The 14929-nt window shown below is 37.4% G+C and overlaps 1 protein-coding gene across 1 annotated transcript; it reads right to left on the bottom strand.

Annotated features, from left to right (window-relative positions):
- Nucleotides 1-10410: 10410 nt before the first annotated feature.
- On the bottom strand, nt 10411-13858 carry LOC107782776 (beta-amylase 1, chloroplastic). Its single transcript, XM_016603713.2, has 4 exons — nt 13208-13858; nt 11708-11918; nt 11498-11608; nt 10411-11390 (listed from the first exon to the last, which is right to left on the bottom strand). Exons 1-4 carry the CDS (start codon nt 13774-13776, stop codon nt 10584-10586), a joined length of 1698 nt encoding a protein of 565 aa, XP_016459199.2. The 5' UTR covers nt 13777-13858; the 3' UTR covers nt 10411-10583.
- Between the last annotated feature and the right edge of the window lie 1071 nt (nt 13859-14929).

Here is a 14929-nt window from a genome sequence, read left to right as displayed (position 1 = left end):
TGACCAATGCCCCAGCATCATTCATGCATTTGATGAATAGTATGTTTCGGCCTTATCTTGATTTGTTCGTCATATTTTTCATTGATAATATTTTGGTGTATTCGCGTAGTCAGGAGGAGAACGAGGAGTATTTGAGAGTTTTGTTGCAGAGATTGAGGGAGGAGAAGCTTTATGCAAAATTCTCCAAGTGTGAGTTTTGGCTCAGTTCAGTGGCTTTCTTGGGGCACGTAGTATCCAGAGAGGGTATTCAGGTTGATCCAAAGAAGATAGAGGCAGTTCAGAGTTGGCCCAGACCGTCCTCAGCCATAGAGATTCGCAACTTTCTTAGTTTGACAAGTTATTACCGCCGGTTTGTTCAGGGATTCTCATCTATCGCATCGCCTTTGACCAAGCTGACTCAAAAGGGTGATCTATTTAGGTGGTCGGATGAGTGTGAGGAGAGCTTTTAGAAGCTCAAGACTGCCTTGACCACATCTCTAGTGTTAGTTTTGCCATCAACTTCAGGTTCATATACCGTATATTGTGATGCTTCGAGAGTTGGTATTGGGTGTGTATTGATACAGGAGGGTAGAGTTATTGCTTATGCTTCTCGTCAGTTGAATCCCCATGAAAAGAACTACCCTGTTCATGATTTGGAGTTAGATGCCATAGTTCACGCGTTGAAGATTTGGAGGCATTATTTGTATGGTGTGTCTTGTGAGGTGTTTACTGATCATCGTAGCCTCTAGCACTTGTTCAAGCAGAATGATCTTAATTTGAGGCATCGGAGATGGTTGGAGTTGCTAAAGGATTATGATATTACCATATTGTACTATACGGGAAAGGCCAATGTGGTGGCCGATGCTTTGAGTCGGAAGGGGGTGAGTATGGGGAGTTTGGCATATATTCCAGTTGGGGAGAGACCTCTTGCAGTTGATGTTCAGGCCTTGGCCAATCGGTTCGTGAAGTTAGATATTTCAGAGCCCAGTCGGGTATTGGCTTGTGTGATTTCTCGGTCTTTCTTATATGATCGCATCAGAGAGCGCCAATATGATGATCCCCATTTGCTTGTCCTTAAGGACAGAGTTCAGCACTATGATGCCAGAGATGTGACTATTGGTGATGATGGGGTGTTGAGGATGCAGGGCCAGATATGTGTGCCCCATGTAGATGGGTTTCGGGAGTTGATTCTAGATGAGGCCCATAACTCGCGGTATTCCATTCATCCGGGTGCCGTGAAGATGTATCAGGATCTGAGATAACATTATTGGTGGAGGAGAATGAAGAAGGACATTGTGGGATTTGTGGCTCGGTGTCTCAATTGCCAGCAGGTAAACTATGAGCATCAGAGATCGGGTGGTTTACTTCAGCAGATGGATATTCCAGAGTGGAAGTGGGAGCGGATCACCATGGACTTTGTAGTTGGGCTCCCACGGACTTTGAAGAAGTTTGATACTATTTGGGTGATTATGGATCGGCTGACTAAGTCCGCGCACTTCATTCCTGTGTGTACTACCTATTCTTCAGAGCGGTTGGCAGAGATCTATATCTGGAAGATTGTTCGTTTGCATGGTGTTCCAGTTTCCATCATTTCGGATAGGGTACTCAGTTTACTTCGCATGCAGTGAGATTTGGGTACTCAGGTTGAGTTGAGCATATCTTTTCACCCTCAGAAGGACGGACAGTCCGAGCGCACTATTCAGATATTAGAGTACATGTTGTGTGCTTGTGTCATTGATTTCGGAGGGTCATGGGATCAGTTTCTACCGCTCGCAGAGTTTGCTTATAGCAATAGCTAGTAGTCGAGTATTCAGATGGCTCCATATGTGGCTTTGTATGGGAGGCGGTGTGAATCTCCAGTTGGTTGGTTTAAGCCGGGTGAGGCTAGGCTATTGGGGACAAACTTGGTGCAGGATGCTTTAAAAAGGTGAAGGTAATTCAGGAGAGGCTTCGTACAACGCAGTCGAGACAAAAGAGTTATGCTGACAAGAAGGTTCGAGATGTGTCCTACATGGTTGGTGAAAAGGTTATGTTGAAGGTTTCACCCATGAAGGGTGTTATGTGATTTGGGAAGAAGGATAAATTGAGTCCTCGGTTCATTGGGCCTTTTGAAGTGCTTCAGAGGATTGGGGGAGGTGTCTTATGAGCTTGCCTTGCCACTCAGCTTGTCGAGTGTGCATCCGGTATTTCATGTCTCTATGCTCCAGAAGCATATTGGGGATCCGTCTTATGTTTTGGATTTCAACTCGGTCCAGTTAGATGGCGATTTGACTTATGATGTGGAGCCAACAGTTATTTTGGAGCATCAGGTTCGAAAGTTGAGAACAAAGGATATAGCTTCAGTGAAAGTGTAGTTGAGAGGTCGGCCCGTGGAGAAGGCTACCTGGGAGACCGAGCGGGAGATGCAGAGCAGATATCCTTACCTGTTTGAGGCTTCAGGTATGTTTCTTGACTCGTTCGAGGACGGACATTTGTTTAAGAGGGGGAGGATGTGACGACCCAGCCAGTCGTCTCATGAGTCACCGCTCTATTTCCCCATTTCTGCTTCTTATTTCTTTGTTTATCGGTTCTATGTGTGATCGGGTTGGTTGGCTCGGGTTCGGAAAGGTTTTGATAAGGTTTGAGACACTTAATCTTTTTTGAGAAAGCTTAAGTTGGAAAAGTCAACCGGATGTTGACTATGTGTTAAAGGGCTCGGATGTGAGTTCCGATGGTTCAGATAGCTTCAGGAGGTGATTTGTGACTTAGGAGCGTGATAAGAATGTGTTTTGGAGGTCCGAAGTGGATTTAGGCTTGAATTGGCGAAATTGAAATTTTGGCAATTTTCCGGTTGATAGGTGAGATTTTGATATAGGGGTCGGAATGGAATTCCGGTAGTTGTAGTAGGTCCGTTTTGTCATTTGGGATGTGTGTGCAAAATTTCAAGTCATTCGGTCGTGGTTTGGTAGACTTTTTGATCAAAAGCATAATTCGGAAGATTTTAGAACCTTAGGCTTGAATCCGATGTGTTTTGGTTGATTCGATGTTGTTTGAGGTGTTTTGAAGATTGGTATAAGTTTGGTTGGTGGTATGTGACTTGTTTGTGCTTTTGGTTGAGGTCCCAGGGGCCTCAGGGTGATTTTGGATGGTTGGCGGAAAGTTTGGAAGTTAGATATAGCAGCTGAAGCTAAGTCTGCTGCCATAACTGCATCTGCGGTTGGGAGACCGCAGGTGCGACCCCCGCAGATGCGGAAGTCCAGTTGCAGAAGCGGAAGGAACCAAGGAAGGCAGGAACCGCATAAGCGGTTGGGGAACCGCACCTGCGATGGCGCAGATGTGGGTTGTGCATCGCAGATGCGAAAAGTGAAGGGTTAAGTGATGACCGCAGAAGCGACGCTTGAGACCGCAGAAGCGGTTGCGCAGGAGCGAGTACTGGACCATAGGTGCGAAATGCCTGGGCCAGAATGTATAAAAGAATTCCTTTGCGATTTTTGAGTTGTTCTTCACCATTTCAAGTCGGTTTTGGAGCTTTTTGGGAGCTTTTTAAGAGGGATTCAAGGGATAACGTCTGGAGGTAAGATTTTTGAACCTAATAATTGATCCTATGGTATTATTTCACTGATTTGACCTAAGATTAATGGAAATTAAGGGTTAAAAATTGGGGATTAGGGCTTGGTAATGGAGACCTTGACTTGAGGATTTAAGGGACCATTTGTAGTCAAATTTCGGGACTTTTGATATGTATGAACTCGTGGGGAGATAAGGAATCTATTAATGTAAATTTTATCGAATTTCGAGACGTGGGCCCGGAGTCGAGTTTTGGTTAATTTCGGGATTTATATTAGAAATTGATTGTTTTCGCATGAGCTTCGTTCCCTTAGCATATTTTGACGCCGCGATTCTGATTTCGGTTAGATTTGGAGCATCCGGAGGCCGATTCGAGAGGCAAAGGCATCGCAGGCTAGAGTTTGGACCGGATAGAGGTGAGTAATAATTGTAAATGTTCTCCTAAGGGTATGAAACCCCGAATTTCACATTGTTGTGCTATATTGAGGTAATGCACACACTAGAAGACGAGCGTGGGGTCGTGCACCGTTGGGGATTGCGACTTAATCCATACCGAATGACTGTTTTACCGCGTATTTAATTGAAAACTGTTTGTTATCATCATGTTTTTGGCTGAATGCCATATTTGGGCCTCGTTCCAACTATTTGGACCCTTAGGGGATTTTTACTGCTATTTCCTTACTGTTTTGATTTTTATATTTGTACTAAGTCATGCTATATTATACAATTTTCATAACTCATCTATGTTTACTCTGTTTTAACACATAAATGATATTTCAAATAATATTTTGGGCTGAGCATCATGTTTTACTGTTGCCCGAATGACTTATGAGATTTTGACTTAGTAAGGCCGAGGGCCTGTGTTGTGAGGATACTTGTGGGTCGGGCTGCACGCCGCAACAGTAATACATTGATTTATGATTATGAGGCCGAGGGCCTGAGATTGTACGCCACAAGATGGCTTGATATGAGGCCGAGAGCCTATTGATTATGCCACGAGATGGCTTGATATTGCGCTTGAGCCGTAAGGGGCCCCTCCCGGAGTCTGTACACCTTCAGTGAGCGCGAATACCTATTGTGATATAGGATATAGCCCGAGGGGCTGGTGTTGTTCCATGTTTTTGTCCGAGGGGATGATTCTGTTGACATTGTGCCCGAAGGGCGGATTTTATGTGTTTATCTTTCCTAGCTGCCTTTCATTTACTTGTTTATTTGTTAAAAAGGTATTTTGAAGAAGCTTATACTGAACTAAGGTGTTTTATGAGATTTCACTGTTTTATTGCACTTTACAGCATGTTGTTGTGTTTTTACGTGATTTCTTATCGCTCAGTCTTCATTTATTATTATTACTCACTGAGTTGGAGTACTCACTTTACTCCTTGCACCCTGTGTACAGATTCAGGCGTTTCAGGTCCTGCTAGGGAGAGTCGATAGCTTCCAGCAGATTTTCGGAGTCCACTAGGTAGCTGCTTGGCGCTTGCAGCCCAACGTTTCTCCCTCTTATCATTATTTCTTTCCCTTGTACTGGATTTCTGTAATAGACTGTGTAGTCCCTTTTCTGTATTCCTAGACTTATGTTAGATGCTTGTGACTGGTGACACCCCGATGTCGGATTGTGTATGGTTTTCCACGGTTGTTATATTTTACATTACGAAAAAGGGCCAAAACTGCCCCTAGACTATTGGAGTTGGTAAAATAATACCCCCGCCCACCTATTTTGCAAAAATTACCCTCTCCGTTATCTTTTCGGCTCAAGACTGCCCTTACGACTAACAACCCTGTTAGGTAAAAAAAATTTAATTAATTTTCACATGTCATCGTCCCATTGGCCTAACTTAAAATTCACCTAAATTAAAATAACGAAAAAGGGTCAAACCTGCCCCTAAACTATTGGAGTTGGTACAATAATACCCCCCGTCTCAAAAAATCTCTACCCCCTCCACTCCCCTCCCCCTAGCGTGTGTGCGTTCATGTTCTTCTTCTTCTTCTCATCCTTTTTTTGACCGTGTACTCTATTTGAATAATCACCACAAACACCATTAAAGTTTTATTTCAAACAACCAAAATTTTTAGTCGCCAATACTTTATGTCATACAACTTTCACGTGAATATATGAATACTAACAGAGTGTCAATGGTAATGGTCACTGAACATTTGCAATATTTTTCGTTGTATATTTCCTGACAACTCCGCATCCAGTTTCGATTATACCAGAGTTTTATTTGATCTCTGCTCGAACCTCGACTTTTTTCTTCTACAGTAGCTTACCATAATCTGAACATCCGATCATGTCCATAAATTAAGTTATTGTACGAGGGTGCTCTTCAAGTTATATCAACACCGCTAATTTTAAAAAAGGGACGGTTAAATCAAAAGGAATATTTGGATCCTATGACTGAGAATATGACTTATTGGAGAATGTGACTGTAATAAACACTTGATTGAGCTAATTGTATGAAGCAGTGAAGTGTAGTAAGAAAAATTGATATGAATGGTATTTCTATGATGGAAAAATAGGAGTATTGATGTGTACATTTAATAGAGAAAGAAATAGGAAGAGGAAGGTGATTAACTATAAGAGACAGTTTTGTTTGCTTAGGAAAAAATGGGTGTATGAGAGTTCTAGATGCTGGAATATTTTTGAAAAGAAAGAGGAGAAAGAAACGAAATAGGGAGAGGAAGAAGGATAGACTATGAAAAAGTATTTTTGTTTATGGGTCTTAGAATGTGGGTGATTTATTTTAATTTAGGTGAGTTTTAAGCTAAGCCAATTGGACGATGACACGTGAAAATTATTTAAGTTTTTTTTACCTAACATGGCTGTTAGTCGTAAGGGAAATTTTGAGCCAAAAAGATAACGGTGAGGGTAATTTTTGCAAAATAGGTGGATGGAGGGTATTATTGTACCAACCCCAATAGTCCAGGGACATTTTTGACCCTTTTTCGTTTACTTTATTGTGGAATTTATCCTGTTTTATGACTTAATTAGGAATTATTATTTGTCAATTTAATTGGGTGTTGTGTCAGCTGGCCTTGTCTTCACGAGAGGCGTCATTACGACCGGGTCTGGATTTAGAGTCGCGACAATATGAAAATAATCCATTAGCTTAATTAGTTTTGTTCAACTATATCTCCTAGGTTTTTCGTCTAACTCATTCATGATACATATTATTTCACAATTTACTTTGGAAACCTACGTATTAGTTTTAGAAAAAATGTTTACCTTACGATTTTCCCTATTCGAAGGAATACTACACATGGAAGTAAATACAGATTGTAATCAACCCAGTAGCACGGCTATTCAAACTAAGATTCTTTAAGTGGTCTCCTCTACAAACGTTATTTAGAAATCTTAATTGAACTCAAAGTCTAGATATTAGGCAAAAGTTTAGTTATTACAATTTTATCCAATATGAAATAGATATTTTAAGGCTATTTTGGTAAACCGACACTATATTCATGGTTTTATAATTATATATATTAGTTATACAATACGCGCGTTGCGCGTGTGTCCCGTCACAACAAGTATATATTTTTTAAAAATCACATAAATACTTTGTTAGCTGATTATATTTTAGTTGTAAAATAAGTTTAAGAAAAAAGTATGAGTTCCTGAAAATGATAATTATTGATTCTGTTTAGCAACTGAATAAATGAAGAATAATGGTAATAGAAGTCCTCAATCATCTTAGTCAATATTTTCAACTTAAGATTTATTCATTACAATAATTTCACAAGTTCTCGTGTTTCTTTATATTTTCATTAGGAGCACATAAACTCTCGACAATTTAAGAGTTTTTCTTTTTTGAATTTTTTTGACAAATATATATTCTTAAGTTCATTCTAAAAAACACACAAGATATTCATCTACCCGACAAATGGTCTTTTATTTTGTTCTCACAAGCAAAATGTGAATTATTCTATTTCTTTAGTTAATAAGAAATACTGCAAAAATTATAAAACAACTAAAAATATAAATAATTTTTGAGTTTTTGTCCAAACAGGCCCATGTTCAATCAAGGTTCACAATTAAGAATACCACAATAAAGATGTACTTATTGATACGTGAATATAAAATTTAATTATTAATATAAATACGTGAATGTAAAATTTAACTACTAATATAAACGCGTGAATGCAAAATTCAACTACCATAAAAAAATTGCTCAAAGAAGAACCTAAAAATTCTTAGTTTTATAGTTGCTACTCGAACTACTCGAATAACGTAAAGTTTGATGATGAAAACATAGAATTGTCACTTCTTTTATAAAAGAAAATTGGGTATATAATTTGAAACAGGAAATGATTTATATAAAGTAAAATAATGTATAGTTTAATGATTTATCAGAAAATAAAGACTCCAAAACCAAAAAGAAAATTAGTTTTTACCTAATATTATTTGAAGAAGTAATTTGTTAAAAGTTTATAAACTAAAAAATTTCTTACGATACTTTCCTTGAAAGTGAATAAAATTTTCCTAATTTAGTAGAAAGACGAAACTTTTTTAGTTTTATTGAATAATGAAAACTTTCCTAGTTTTAGTTAAAAGTGTTTGAACTTTTAGATCTAAAAGAAATTCAAAAATAGAAGTTTTAAGTATTAGATTAATAATTAAATAATTGTTCCTAAATAACAGAAAATTAATTAAATGATTATTCCTAAATATAGTAAAATAAACAAAATGACTATTTTATCCCCTGCAAACTCTATTTGAAAAGGATAAAAAAGACGAACGATATTTCGTAAGGGCCTTCGTGCTTTTAATATATATATATATATATATATATATATATATATATATATATATATATATATAGGTTTTCCGCCTAGTGTTTGACATCGGTTTGAAAACCGACTAATTAGGATTCACTCATTTTCATTTCATTTCCTTTTCTTCCCCGATTTCTAGTCAAAGCATCAGACTTGTATTTTACTCCACTATTAACTTTAGAATTTTCATTTTATATAAATGGAGCTGTCACTAATTAAATATTGATGTGAAATTTGGTGCATGAATCTTAGATACAATAAGTCAATAACGTAGTTGGCTGGAAAATTTATCTACCGACCAAAAATTTATCTACTTCAAATAATTTTACGGAGTATCGGCTATTTTCCATCAGTACAGGTACCGAATAACTCTATCCACCAACAGCTCGTTTGAATGGTTGTTATATGTATCTCATAATGTATCGTATTGTATTGTACTATATTGCATTATGTTGTTTTGATGAATAAAATATTTGGATAGATTGTATCGTTTGCCAACATTTCATGATGTGATGCACCAGTAATATGAAGAATAAAATTGCAATATTATAAAGAAAAAAAAAAGGATAGAAATAGAATTATTACGTAAAAATGTAGGATAAAGGATAAAATAAGTTTATTTAATAAGAGAGAAAGACAAGATGAGAGAACAAAGCAAGGTAATAACGCGATCACACCAAATCGGACGTTACATAATGTAGCACTTTTTGTCATTTTATGTAACGACGGATTTAACGATATGATTCAATAAAATTTAAGTAACAATGCTAAACAAATATTATATTTAAAATAACAATACGATACAATACAAGCTGTGGGAGAAGTGCACGGTTAGCCACTAATGACATATATATTTACTTTTAAGTCACTTTTTAAAATATCTTTAGTCTTTAGTCACTGCTTTAATAAACTTTAACTGCCCGGACGAAAATACCCTTCTGCTCATGTCCTTAACTTTTGAACTTAACTTCAGGACTACTTGTCCTTAACTTTTGAACTTGTAACTCTAAGTTCAGGACTTCACGACTACATGTCCTTAACTTTTAAACTTAACTTCAGGACTTCACGACTACATGTCCTTAACTTTTGAACTTGTAACCGTAAGTTCAGGACTTATTGTCCTTAATTTTTGAGTTTGTTAGTCTAAGTTCAAGACCAAGTATCCTTAACTTTTGAACTTATAATTCTAAGTTCAGGACTAAGTGTCCTTAATTTTTGTAATTGGATGCACCAAACCGATTCTGCGGAACACCATCCTCACTGACTTTTACTGCTTTCATAGTATCATGTCTTTCGTATACAATTACTAAATCTCCATCTTTAATGCAGCGTTTAAAGGATAATTTATTTGCTGGATTTATCATGTCTTCTCTTTCTCTAACCTCTCTCCGCCTATACTAACTATGGTTTACTTCTCCCTTTCGATATTCTTCTCACTTCAACTGGAACTTCCAGAATATTATCGTGCATTTCTTCTAAATGCGCTATTTCAGGTTTGAAAAGAGTTGATTGTAACGATGCTAAAGCAAGGCGAGATGACGACTATTTCGAATTACAGGTACCTTATTTTCTTTCTTTTCTTCTGGTTTTGCATTTGTTCGGATTTTGATGATGCCAAAACTCTCTGCAGATAATTAAGATATGCAATGGGAAGACATTACAAGTGGTTGCAGCAGCAAAAGGTTTCTACACATTGGGGAAGCCACTTATGCGAAGCCATTGCTTGGTTGATCTTCTGCAACAGCTCAGCCAAGCTTTTGCTAATGCAAGAAAACGAAATTGAAACTAGGATATCTCCTGGAAAGAAAACGAAAAACGAGTGGGTATCGAACTTGAGAGAGAAGCGAGGGTTTGGGAAGAAAAGCAATGGAAGAAAGGGTAAAAATGTCTTTTCATATTAATTTTAATAGAGTAATGACTATTTTTGCTCAACATTAGAATTGCTGGATAAAAAATAAATACAACCTTAAATAGTAGCTACCCCACGCCATTTCTACTACAAGCTGTAGGGCTTTGATAGATGGGGAAAAAACATAATTTTACTTGTTTTTTTTATTGTTCAAGAGAAAGTCGATATTTTTCTGGATATCAAAAACATACCATGTGAGTGAAGCATTGGCATGGCAAACCTAGGTATTTTCCTCTATGCTAGCATTGGAAAATAAAGGAGAGTACGTACAATATTATTCAGGAATATCTTCAAAATATGATATCCCAATCTTTCAAGATTGCACTATAATACATTTCATACATATACAAGCGGCAGAAGTATACAGCTGAGAATATGCTCATTGCATGAGGGCAACTGCAGTTTCTTGCACTAGAGGCTGAGTAACATGCACAAAATGCTCAGCCTCCCGTTCCACTTGTTCCCGACAATGGTGCACATCTTTTCCGTTATTCATTTTCTTCACAAATGCGATAAACCTTTTCCAGTTGTCGGGATGGAAGAGGTCTGGATTCATCCTCAGATAAGTAAATGCACACATTTGTCTATTGTCGGATTGGCTGTCGATATTCAATGAGGAAGCTTGGAGGATCTGCTCATGTGCAAACTCATCGTATCGGGGCAAAGCATTCTCGCCAGCTAGTGGAACTTGAGCTTCCCGTGTTGCTAATGCTACTTGTCTAACCAACTTCTCAGGTGCACATCGTGCATCCTGTGGCTGCTCATGATCTCGCATCTCAATACATGTGAAGTTGAAAATAGCATCGTGTCGAGCAAGCATCTGAGCAATTGGAAGGTAACCATCTCGGAAACGGGTGTTGTAGTACCCTGCTGTGAGTTCAGGGGCATGGGACCGGGTTCCATAGTGCCAATGAATGCCTGCTACCTTAACTGATATCTTGACGCCCTTGTTCTCAAATATAGCTTTGGTGGACTGCAATATTCTCTCACCATGGTCCAAGAGCATTTGAGAATACCATGTGAGGAAGAACTGACCATATGGACAATCCCAACCACCACTTTCTTTCTTGAAAAAGGTTGTATCTTCTGGCCAGTTGTTATACTCGCCTGCATCCGTCGGACCAGTGTAACCCCACTCAGGCTTGCCAGCTTCTTCTGCTGCAACCTTTAAGCTGCTGAGCATATACTACAAAACATAAGATATGTGAGAACAGTTCATCAAAGATATGACATTCAAAAGTTTTTTTCAAGAAATACAGAACAAAATGGAAACAAAAGAAGATTGATGTATACCTTGTCATAACACTGAAAAGCTCCGATACCGGGAAATTTCCATATTCCATCTTTTTCAGGGTAGGATGGATAACGTAGCTCTCCAGCTGGACCCATGCCAACTTGAATTTCCTAGAGTACATAAACCGGTTAAAAAAGCTTGAGCTTCCACACACTTGGATAAGCAATTTCATTCAGCATAGCTTAAGGTTAAAAAATGTGAAAACTTACCACAATAGTGTCCCCTAGCAGATTCTCAAATCTATCTCTAAATGCTCTCATGAAGTCGGAGTAACATTCAACAGGAGTCCTCCCTTTAAGGACAGGAAGAGTATCACAACCAAGCGAGATATATTCATGATTCCTCCTTCCCCATTGATCCGTATATGCAAGGTCAGGATCCTTGTCAATCTCTTCAACGACCCACCCTGGAAGAGGGATCCTAGAATATAAAAACTGACTATTAAGAAGACAAGAAACGAATAATAGATGATCACTAAATAGGTGGAGATATTGCATTCTCCAGTTATCACCGGATCTTAGAAGTTAATCAACAATAAAGTGGTTAACAATGTGACCATGAATTCTTTGTGGATCTACATGTTCAGAAGAGCTCTTTATACACATACACTCGGCAAGACAGGATTACAACAAACAGTTTCAAACAACTACTAATATTAGCAGTCATCAAATCACTGATCAACATACTCTTCCAACTCAAACACTTCATCACATTCAATATTTCTATACACTGCAAATAACTCTGCTGTGTTGATAGCCAAAATATCAATGACTTTTGATGACTTCATGTTTTCCAAGAGGCCAAGTTAACCAAATTCAGCCTGCTGATACATGTTTATCAGAAAAGATTTGTTCAGACTCTTTTTTCAAAAAAGCACAGATCTTGACGAAGCAACATAGAAACCAATTCGTACTTGGCTTGCTTATTCCATCCTTGTAACATAATGTAACTACCCCTTTAATTCTAAAGCAAAATAGACATACAAATGAAACAGAAATATTGTTACATGTTTCCAGGAATGTTTAATTAAACACAAAAACAATGATGTCATGTTTACTGATACCCTAACAAGCCCCCATCAGGACCTAAAGGAGTTGCTAAATGTTGTTAGTGCCTAATATCCGAAGGAGTGCACCAACTAAAATTGATCGGAAGTTCTTAGATTATGAGGATACTTGAACAATTCTAGGTTTTAAACCCCCATTTAAGTTTAAGGACAAGATTGACATGTTTAAGTTTAAATTGTATGATTATGCAACTTTTTGCTTGTCTTCACCTGTTCCCCTATTCCCCTTCCTCAGATCCTATAAATCAGCTATCGAAAAGTACTCCTACTTAAAAAGTAATTATATATATTTACATTATACTATACACTACACTATTAAATGCTTACTAATAGTTATAGAAAGAGCAAAAAGAAAAAAAGTAAATTAGCTTCTTTAACTAATTCCAGCTTGAATCCTACATGAAGTAATGTAAGTTGAAAAACAGCTTCAAAATATACAGTATCTTCAAGAGAAGATTACTAGAGAAATAACAATTCGAATTATCTTCAAGAGATCACTAAAGAAATACTAACGATTTGAAAGAATTTAAGTTATATACACTAATCGTGTACAAATCTTTTTATACTATCATGAATTTTAACTTGTAATAGCAGGTATAAAACTTAAACTCATTCAAAATAGTATAGTTATTATGCTACTCACGAACAAGAGTCACCGACGTTTCCGCCACACTGATGAAACGACATCACAGCCTGAACTTTAAGCCCTTGCTTTTTCGCCATTTCCAAAAGCTCCGTATAACCACCCCAATTGTACTCTCCCGGCGCGTCCCGCTCCACCAATCCCCACCACACGTCCATCATTATCCCTTCAACTCCAGCACTCTTCAACGCCTGTAAACTCGCCTTCATCGCCTTCTTACGATTCACCGTATTATCCATTTTCACACTGTCCAACGGCATCATCACATATACCGGCACTCCTTTCCCAAGTTTGTCCTCCTTCTCCACCTCCGCCGTCTCCGCTAAAGCATCACGCGCCTCCGTTAGCGCGTGACACGTCACCGGACTCAAAGGTGGTGATGTTAGCACTTTATCTGCTTCAGTTCCTGAATTTTGCATCGATACTCGGAGATTTGTAACCGAAGCTCTCCGTAATGCTGATGTAGTAAGTGTTGTTTTTGCCGGAGCTTCGCCGGAAACACTTTCAGTTTCCGATGATATGGCCGTTCCTGATAATGCTCCGATTTGATGAGGCAAACTCATTGCCATAAGTAAAATATATGATAAATTGAAAGAATATAAGAGCAAATTTTGAGTCTTTTTCAGTATTTTTTCTGTGTTTTACAGTTGAGTTTCGAGATACAAGAATAACGAAGGTGGACTATTTATAGTGATAAAGAAGTACGGATAATAAGATTTAGTCAACATAATTATCTTAAACTGGGTTTTGCCACGTGTAATTTAGAAACGTGAGAATAAAATTTAGAATTTAGTTATTTAACATTTGAAGTCCTCTGAAAATTAATACTCACCCGGTCCAAAATAAGTGATTTTTTGAATGTTTTCGCATAAATTAAGAAATTCACCTTTTAACATTAATGAGCAATGAAATTGACCATATTAACCTTTACTATCTCACATGAACACTCCTAACACATACTCCAACACTATTTACTCCAAGGACAATATAAAAAAAAAATAATTAATTATTCTTGAAATCTGAAAAAATCACTTATTTTGGACCACAAAAAGAAGGCTTAAAAATCACTTATTTTGGACCGGAGGGAGTAACGTAAAAGGAACAACATATATAATCTCTTAATTTCATTTTTATCTATTCCACTTTTTATATTTAAATAAATAATTGCTTTACTTTAACCAGTCTCGTAAGGTTTTTGTCTATGATAGTTAGTGACAATGTTGTGTGTTACTATTTCACTTTTCAGCGCAGGAACTATTTACGAGCTATCGCTTTTGCTTTGCATCTTTCTTCTGATTTTCATGTTGTTCCTGTTTTTTATATGATTTCTTTGCTGATACTAATATTGTCTCATTTTTGACTTTTTGTTTTCTTGAGCCGAGCGTCTTTCGGAAACAGCCTCTCTATCCCTTCGGGGTAGGGTAAGGTCTGCGTACACACTACCTTCCTCGGAATTTTGCTGGGTTGTTGTTATTGTTGTTGCTTTACTTTTACATTTGTACTTACGCTTAATATAAATGCTACATACAAATTTATATTAATCGGTCCAATAATTTTATACAACAAATGCCAAAACAAGTAAAAATAACCCAATTAATAAATCCACAAGAGCTCACGCTGAGATAAAATCAGTGAAAACTCACTCAAATTGATATATGAAACAATATTAAAATATACCTCTAACAAATTTGAAATATTATACTACAATATATCAAGTCTTTC

This window comes from Nicotiana tabacum, chromosome 11 (assembly GCF_000715075.1).
Source record: "Nicotiana tabacum cultivar K326 chromosome 11, ASM71507v2, whole genome shotgun sequence".
Lineage (NCBI taxonomy): Eukaryota > Viridiplantae > Streptophyta > Magnoliopsida > Solanales > Solanaceae > Nicotiana > Nicotiana tabacum.
This window is presented reverse-complemented; position numbering and strand designations above follow the sequence as displayed.

Coding starts and splice junctions, on each gene's coding strand:
- LOC107782776 (XM_016603713.2), bottom strand. CDS start 13,776: ATGGCAATGAGTTTGCCTCATCAAATCGGAGCATTATCAGGAACGGCC. Junction 11,609..11,707: donor TGCTAGGGGACACTATTGTG/GTAAGTTTTCAC, acceptor TATGTACTCTAG/GAAATTCAAGTTGGCATGGG. Junction 11,391..11,497: donor CTTTTCAGTGTTATGACAAG/GTATACATCAAT, acceptor TATGTTTTGTAG/TATATGCTCAGCAGCTTAAA.